Below are 9601 nucleotides of genomic sequence, written 5' to 3' on the forward strand. Positions count from 1 at the left end.
TTAAAGTTTGAAAACACCTTGGATTTAATGAGACCAAAGACGATGTCATTTCCACTGTCTACCAACAGATGTCAATGTTAATTCTTTCACCCGATGGTAAGTCAGACTTGCATGCTTGTGAAGACTCTGTCAAATGTGTGCTTTTATGTTGAAGTGTCCAGTCAGTATCTTTAAATATTTTTATTAATTATTAATAATATATATTATAATAATTTTGATCATTATAATTTTGCTTTAAAGGTACACTATGCAACTTTTGTCCCTCTAGCGGTTAAAAAACACAACTGCATGCATTTTGTGGAAAAACATTGTTTTAGTTGTGCTTCGGCTTTGCGTGACTGTGTGGATGAATATGGTTATCATCCTACTAATAAAACATAAAACAACTTTTCTCTATTCACGGATATGACGAGACACACGTGGGCGAGTGACGTGTACCCAATTTCCAGTGAAAACCATCCCGTCAGGTCAAAAATATAAACACTTAATAGGCTTACCATAGTTAATCAGGGTAAGACAAACACGTTGTTGGAAGAAGGATTTGATGATGTTTTGACTCATTCTTTAAATTGTGTTAATTTTGAAAAACAAAAAAAGTTACAAAGTGTATCTTTAACTGCACACTCCACACACAATCAATAACTCTCACACACACACACACACACACACACACACACACACACACACACACACACACACACACACACACACACACACACACACACACACACACACACACATACAAACAGCTAACTTGTCTGTAGCTTTGTCTTTTGCAGTACACATGTTCTTCCTCTTATAAGGACTGGGTTTGTCTCAATGGCCTTAATAAAAGAGTCACACAACTTTTCGTCCATCTGTGTAATCTGACCAGATGAATCTGCAACAAAACAGCATAGCATTTTCTACTCTGTTTTAAAAAGCCTGCCATCCCTTAAGTATTATTTTATGATTTAGCATTTAGCTTTGCTTTTCCTCCACTGTCCGTGGCCCATTTTTGGTTTGCAACTCATCAGATGAGAAGCATAGAACCGAGTGAGTTCATAAGAACTAGAGAGAGAGCAGCGGCGCTGATATAAAATCTTGTGAAAAGCATTATAAACTGATTACTGGCGTGGTTCTCAGTGTTTGTGGATGAGTTGGTGCAGTTTCCTGTGGTGTTTGTCTTTCTCTCATGTAATGGTTTCTACGGCAGCGGAGCTTTTGATTACAGATTCCTCGTGGGTGCATCTTTTCTTGTACGGCTGATTGCATCCTGTTTGCCTACAGCTTTTGAATGTGTGTGTGTGAAAGTGAGAGAATATGTGAGAGAGCAAGTGTGCCGTTTAATGTTAAAAGAAACACATGCAAATTAACTGACTTGGATTGACATCATTTTCAGTTGAATTTACATAGTCTGAACCTGTATAGATAGATATGATTTATAGAATGTGTTATGAGTGAATGGGTAGTTTACAATTTTTCTAATTTGCCTTGTGTGGCACACACACACACACACACACACACACACATTGGGTTATATCAAATAAAATAAATATCACATTCCTTAGTTGTCTTAAAATATGCATCATTTTCTTTCAGCACAATATCATTCTTTTTATTTTGGGGTGAGATATGACACATTCTTGACAGGTTTTGTGATATTCCCACCATGATCCAGCAAAGGTTGTGTGAAGCTGCATCGTGATGTCATAATGGACTTTGCTCAGAGAGAGAATAGCTGCTGTTTTTCTTCAAATCTATGTCTGACATGTTTCTAGGATATGACACGTCCTGTAGGGTTTGATACTGTTTTCATTGTCAGGTGGACAGTCCACCCTCTAAACACTTAAACGCTGCTCAAAGGAACACATTGTCTGTCAATGAAAAAGGTACTAGATTTCATCTAAACTAAACAAGGAACCCGCTCCTTAGCTTAGGGGAAGTCTAATATTCACACACACACACACACACACACACTTAATGTCTAAAATACAGCTGATACACACTCTTTTATTAATCACTCATAACTATATTTTGCATGATTCTTATATATATAATATACACATACATATATATATATATATATCATATATACACATACACATATATATATACACTCACCTAAAGGATTATTAATTTCACATCAATTTCTCATTAATGCAATTATCTAATCAACCAATCACATGGCAGTTGCTTCAATGCATTTAGGGGTGTGGTCCTGGTCAAGACAATCTCCTGAACTCCAAACTGAATGTCAGAATGGGAAAGAAAGGTGATTTAAGCAATTTTGAGCGTGGCATGGTTGTTGGAGCCAGACGGGCCGGTCTGAGAATTTCAGAATCTGCTCAGTTACTGGGATTTTCACGCACACCCATTTCTAGGGTTTACAAAGAATGGTGTGAAAAGGGAAAAACATCCAGTATGCGGCAGTCCTGTGGGCGAAAATGCCTTGTTGATGCTAGAGGTCAGAGGAGAATGGGCCGACTGATTCAAGCTGATAGAAGAGCAACTTTGACTGAAATAACCACTCGTTACAACCGAGGTATGCAGCAAAGCATTTGTGAAGCCACAACACGCACAATCTTGAGGCGGATGGGCTACAACAGCAGAGGACCCCACCGGGTACCACTCATCTCCACTACAAATAGGAAAAAGAGGCTACAATTTGCAAGAGCTCACCAAAATTGGACAGTTGAAGACGGGAAAAATGTTGCCTGGTCTGATGAGTCTCGATTTCTGTTGAGACATTCAGATGTTAGAGTCAGAATTTGGCGTAAACAGAATGAGAACATGGATCCATCATGCCTTGTTACCACTGTGCAGGCTGGTGGTGGTGGTGTAATGGTGTGGGGGATGTTTTCTTGGCACACTTTAGGCCCCTTAGTGCCAATTGGGCATCGTTTAAATGCCACGCCCTACCTGAGCATTGTTTCTGACCATGTCCATCCCTTTATGGCCACCATGTACCCATTCTCTGGTGGCTACTTCCAGCTCGTATCATTTCAAATTGGTTTCTTGAGCATGACAATGAGTTCACTGTACTAAAATTGCCCCCACAGTCACCAGATCTCAACCCAATAGAGCATCTTTGGGATGTGGTGGAACGGGAGCTTCGTGCCCTGGATGTGCATCCCACAAATCTCCATCAACTGCAAGATGCTATTCTATCAATATGGGCCAACATTTCTAAAGAATGCTTTCAGCACCTTGTTGAATCAATGCCACGTAGAATTAAGGCAGTTCTGAAGGCGAAAGAGGGTCAAACACAGTATCAGTATGGTGTTCCTAATAATCCTTTCGGTGAGTGTATATATATATATACATACAGTACATATTATAGGCCTAAATATCAATAAAAAAATCATAATGAAAAACTTTGTATGTGCTCCTACTGGAAGACTGGAGATCTTCTTATTTCCTTAATTTATAATCTCAAATGCAATCTATACACAATATACAGCGGTGACGAGCCATTACGACCACCTGCCTACCGGTAATATGCTGTTGGTCCTCCACGTGCTGTCAAAACAGCACTGACCCGCCGAGGGTTGGACTCTACGAGAACCCTGAAGGTGTCCTGTGGTTTCTGTCACCAAGACATTAACAGCAAATCCTTCAAGTCCTGTAGGTTGCAAGGTGGAGCCGCCGTGGATCGAACTTGTTGGTCCAGCACATCCCACAAATGCTCAATTGGACTGAGATCTGGGGAATTTGGAGGCCAGGGAAACACCGTGAACTCTTCATCATGTTCCTCAAACCATTCCTGAACAATGTGTGCAGTGTGAAAGTGTGTTTTATCCTGCTGAAAGAGCCACTTCCACCAGGGAGCACCATTGTCATGAAGGGAAGTACCTGGTCTGCAACAATGTTTAGGTCAGTGGCACGTGTCAAATTTACATCCACATTAAAAGGCCGGACCAAGTGTTTCCCAGCAGAACATTGAGCGTCACACTCCCTTCACCGGCTTGTCGTCGTCCCACGGGTGCCGTGATGTAAAAGAAAACGGGACTCATCGGACCAGGTGACCTTCTTCAACTGCTCCAAGGTCCAGTTCTGACGCTTGCACGCTGATTGTGACGCTTTTCGATGGTGGAAAGCAGAGTGTGATTCACTGTGTGTTGAGACACATTCCTCATAACCATCATTAAAATGTTGTGTTACCTGTTACAGACCTTCTGCTGGCTCAGATCAGACGGGATATCCTTCACCCTCATGCATCGATGAGCCCTTACGAGCCCAACACCCTGTCGCAGCTTTGTGGTTTGTCCTCCTCAGACCACTTGTTTCTCTGTAAATTCTCACCACGACTGTAACTAACCCACAAGCCTGTGAAAAAAAAATAGCTGTTTCAACTTAAAATAAGTGTCTGTGCTGCCTTCAAATTTTAATTTTAGTCAACTTGAAATGCGAAGTTGTACTAAGTGACAACTTGGATATTTGAGTTGACTAAACTTAAAAAAGTGTTCGTGCTGCCTTAATTTTAAGTTGAAACAACTATTTTTTTTACAGCGTTTGTCATTTCAGAGATACTCAGATTCAGTCGCCTTGCCATATCAATTTGGCCCTTGTCAAAGTCCCTCAGATCTTTATTGCTGCCCATTTCTCCTGCATCCAACACATTGATTATTATTGATATAAGTGATGATCACTTCACTTGTGCCTGGTCATAATGTTATATGTTATACACACAAACGCATACAAATATATTATAATAAAATATATTGCATTTATTAAAGGGTAATTAGGCACAATATATAAAGATATTTTTAATACATATATTACACAAAAACATGATATATTATGTCAATTCGCTCTGCACTTATTTCGCAAGATTGACTTCTGCTGGGCGCCACCTACATCAGCTCAGAGCTCAAAGGGTTAACGTGTGCTTCTCCTTGAGAGTGAGAGAAGATTCATTATTACACACGCGCATTCTCTACACACACACACAGTGTGTATTTGGATCTATCAGCAGAGGCGGTATCCAGTGCAGATTTCACGTGCACACATCAGTGTATGCCACAGGAAGGAATGATTGCTATACTTCGTTTTAGAAAGAAGCTCACGGCAACAATCAGAGCAGGATGCATTTCACATAAATGATGCCATTACTGATCCAGCTGCCAGCCAGCGAATATGATCTGATGGCGATGTCCTCTGGGGGACAGACCGTGGTCCATTAGTGCTCCAGATGTCCAAAGAGGACCTCGATCTCTCCGAAAGGACGCGCCTCGGTCGTGCCCGCGCGGACAGAAAAAGTGAAGATACGGAGCACTCAAGATGAATATTTCCGCCTACTCGTTTCTGACTGTAAAAACCAGGCACTTTGACCCGAGATTGGAGCGTTTTAATCAATTATAAAACGATTTCCCGGTTTATTTTTTAACAGTTAACGTTAACTGATGTACTTTCCATCAGCTGTGTGCTTGTTGTTGATGTGCCTCGCGCATCGCTTTGCAACGCCCATGATCTTCTCTACCTAAGGGGGGGGAATGCAAACGGAGGAAAACTTCTGAACATCAGCTGTAGGCGTCTGTCACCACGTGGACTTGGATGTGAAGGGTTTTAGTCAGACAGACACGATGAGCGATGCCATGGATGACTCCGGTATCATCCGCCGGCGGAGGATGCAGGTGAGATGTCTTGTTATTCACAAACTGGATCACATTAAAGCTGTTGCAAGTCATTTATGTTTAACATCCCAAATAAAATGTCTCTACAACCAGTCATGACTAAGAAATCCCAGCTGTTTGACTAGAGCCAATCAGAAACTCCCTCTGTCAATTATTTAGCGCGTTGGGGTTTGCGGACATCGGGTTGGCTCGTGTGTCTTCGGAGGGCGTGTAGCCTAATTTAAATTAGCAAAATGGCAGAAGCTAGCAAAACGGTTGAAAATGTCTTTTCAGTGCCATTCCAATGAATGGGGACTGGATCTTTCAAGCTCCGAAAGACAAGAAAACAAACAAAAACACCTTAAAAGGGTTAGTTCACCCAAAATTCCCATACTCGCCCTTAATATACTCATACTCGTTTCGTTAATCATCAGAACACAAATGAAGATTTTCTTTAATGACATCTAAGAGCTTTCTGTCCTTCCATTGACAGCTACGCAACTACCACTTTGACGCTTCAAAAAATTCCTAAAGTAAAACTAATCCATATGAATTGGTTTTATGAAGAGACACAATCGCTTCTTATGATGAACAGATTGAATTTTTATTCATGTATGAACATTGATCAGCAAACATATAAAGAAAAGCTCAACCGAACAAGCTTGAAGCACGAGAACAAACCTCATTGGTTCTTGAGGAAGCTCAAATGTGCTGCATAACAAGAGAATGAACCTCATTGGTTCTCGCACGTCAACCAAGCATTTCATTGAGCTTCTATTTAGCATATCTGATGTGTACGTTGATGAAGGTTTATATGTGAATTAAAGCCTAAATTAAAGGCTTCTGTTCATCATATACAGGGATCGTGTCTCTTCAGAAAATTAGGACTAAATCGCTCGATTCATATGGATTCGTTTACGATCTGAAGCGTCTAAGTGGTAGTTGTGTAGACTGTCAATGGAGGGACAGAAAGCTCTCAGATTTCATTAAAACATCTTCATTTATGTTCTGAAGATGAACAAAAGTCTTAACAGGTTTGGAATGACATGAGGGTGAGCAAATGAAGACAGAATTTTCAAATTTGGGTGAACTATCCCTTTAAAGGTATCATATATTTTGTCCATAGGAGTTATATCCAAGCATTAAAATGAAGTGCACCAAAAAGACATTAATCCATTTTCAAGGCCAGGGACAGTGTGAAGTGTGAATGATTATTTTTTCTTTTATTTAGTTCACTTTTTGGTGCACTTAAAGATAGCTAAGTTTGTTCATCGTAAAGAGATCCCTGAACTTTGATAAAAAAATTGGGTAATCACTAGCGGCCACTGTCTTCTTATGAATCTAGTTTTCACAGTGTGATTTTTTAACACTTAACACTGATTTCTTTGCCCAACAGAATGTAAATGTAAAGTGTTATCTATCTAAACCGTAACAGGATTAGATTTGTTTTCATTGTAAGTTACTCACTAGGTTCCAGCGTACTCACAGGAGTTCATATTTGCTTTGTGGTTTGGGAGTTATTGTTTTCATGTCTCCGGTTCTTGCCCAGAGCAACATAACTGGAAAAAAAAGCATAAGAGAGGTTTCGAGCTGTCGTATTATTGTTGGTACAGCACGGAAACCATCTGCTGTTCTATGAAGTCAAAACAAAAAGTGTGCGTATTACTTTCACTTCCCCTCTTTCACTGCTTAAAATAAACAAGCCATTATCAAGCTCCAGCTGATCCGGGTTTCAGAGCGCCACCCCAGATCGCTTGAGATTTCGCAAAAAGGTCACCACTTTTCAGCTCCTTAACTGGAAAATAAGAGAACTCAGTGTTTATACTTTAGCTTAAAGTGCTGGGCATCAGTATTAGCTGCTCATATTGACAGTAATTTATGTAACTTTTTCATTATATGCCAAGCACTATGATGCATTTCAGTGCAAAATGTCTATACTTGTTACTTGTAACATGAAATTAGTCATTTCAATGAGGAATAAAACATTCCTTGATTTTTTTTTGTGATAAAAGAGTTCATTGTATCATTAAAAACGGTATTAATTCTGTAACTTTCATAACTCAAAACTTCCTCCTTGGAGAAAAAAAGTGTTAATAATTGAAACTAAACTGTGAAAATAGTGTCCATTGATTTCTACCTATTATGTGTTCAGAAACCTGGCGTGTTCAGTCACTGAATAGAGTATAAACACCATAAGAACTAATGATAGGTAAAATGTAGGAAACAATCTTAAATATAAATCTTAAGTAGTTTTTGGCTTTGAGTTGCACCAGACACTCTGCAGATCCCTCTAATGTTTATTGACTTTAGATATGAGTGGCGTGACATATATATATATATATATATATATAGGTTTCTTATTTATAAATCTGTAACAGTGTAAATCAGGCCTTGTAAAGAGGTTGTATTTGAAGGATAGGGCAGTTAAAACCATATTAATCTGGACAGAAAACCTGCAGCTCATGTTTAAATACAGCAAAGTATACAGCATCCCATTTCACAAGTAAAAACGACGTTTAAGTGCCTTAAAGGGAAAAAAAAAGAACAAAATGCGTGTTTAATTCTAAAAGTGAGACGATAAAAATTTGTCATAGAAAAAATATATGATGTCTGTTTTTGGTACAAAATATAATTAAATTATAATTGTACCTCAGGGAAAAATATTACATGTAAAAAAAAGAGTCCCCTTTAAGGTTAAAGAAAAAAAAAAACATAATTTCACTCACTGTCATATATAGGATCTACACCCCGTGAGACACATATTCAGGTTTGCAGCTCTGTTTTCTGCCAAAATGCCATCTGGATCTAGGAGATGCGAAGTTGGAATGGCTTTTAGCCTGCAAAGCATTATGGGTGATCAAATGTAGACCACAAATTAGTGGTTGCTTTCAGGGATGCCAGGGAGTTTTGACCAACTTAAGGCTTTGTTTCAGGGAGCACTTCTGAGAAATCTGTCCACTTGGGAATTGACCTCTCAGGAATTCAAGGATGCTTACTGATTGGATGCAGCTGTATCATGTGAAGGTGCATCAAAGTGATGGAAAACCCACAGTCATTTAGGCTACTGCACGGATCAGTGTGTGTGTGTGTACATACAGGACGCATAGATTTCACTAGCCACCACTTTGATTCTTATAAATGCTTACAGAGGCATAGGCTTACGGGAAATGCTTACAGAGACACAAACACACTTCTTCTCAACAACACACATTTAAGTCCATACCATCAGGCTATCAGAGGCCCGACACTGGACAGGGAGGGTCTGGTTTTCCTGGGACAGGCACAATCTGCTCTTTTAAGCCCCATTAGGCAGTTAATGGCAGGTTAACAGCTTATGGCATTGGAGAATAAATATGATAGAGAGTATATATGTAAAGAAGTGAAGGGTAATATGGCTAAAAATAAGCAATTTTTCAGCCTTTTGATAATATTCAGTAAATCTCAATATATTGTGATGTTTATGCAAAAGTATAATCTAGTAATTAAAACAATACATGCATAATTCCATACTGTTTTGTCACTAAATGAAAATAATTAGTGGTGCTTGCCAAAGGCAAGGCATCATGATGGCAACATGCTAATCATGCCAGCAACATTAGCATTGTGCTAAAAACTAGCTATCCGCAACCGAGTGGCGAGTTTTGCCACTGCAAGCACCACTCACATTTTCTTCAGGAAATGTACATTCTAGTTATATTTTAATATTTTACTATTGTATTATTTTCATTTTATATGCACTAATTTACACTATCGTTCAAAAGTTATTTCTTCATAAATAAAGTCTATTCTGCTCATCAAGGCTGCATTTATTTCATTAGAAATACAGTAAATAATTAATATCGTGAAATATTATTGCTATTTAAATAACCCTTTTCTATAGTAAAATATTTTAAAATGTAATTTATTCCTGTGATCAAAGCTGAATTTTCAGCATCATTACTCCAGTCTTCTAAATCAATCTAATATGATGATTTGATGCTCAATACGCATTTCTTATTATTATTAAT

The 9601-nt window shown here is 38.9% G+C and overlaps 1 protein-coding gene across 2 annotated transcripts in view; it reads left to right on the plus strand.

Moving 5' to 3' along the window:
• The first annotated feature begins 4884 nt into the window (after nucleotides 1-4884).
• mast1a (microtubule associated serine/threonine kinase 1a) overlaps nucleotides 4885-9601 on the plus strand; it is a 64029-nt gene continuing 59312 nt past the window's right edge. Inside the window, exon 1 of one of the 2 annotated variants that reach the window (XM_056253616.1) lies at nucleotides 4885-5615. In XM_056253616.1, coding sequence (XP_056109591.1) covers nucleotides 5565-5615 — 51 coding nt within the window. In that variant the 5' untranslated portion in view covers nucleotides 4885-5564. The remainder of the gene's footprint in view (nucleotides 5616-9601) is intronic. The other variant, XM_056253617.1, reaches the window with a different exon arrangement.

This window comes from Rhinichthys klamathensis, unplaced genomic scaffold, assembly GCF_029890125.1.
Source record: "Rhinichthys klamathensis goyatoka isolate OS25496 unplaced genomic scaffold, OSU_Roscu_1.1 h1tg000107l_1, whole genome shotgun sequence".
In the NCBI taxonomy this organism is placed as follows: domain Eukaryota; kingdom Metazoa; phylum Chordata; class Actinopteri; order Cypriniformes; family Leuciscidae; genus Rhinichthys; species Rhinichthys klamathensis.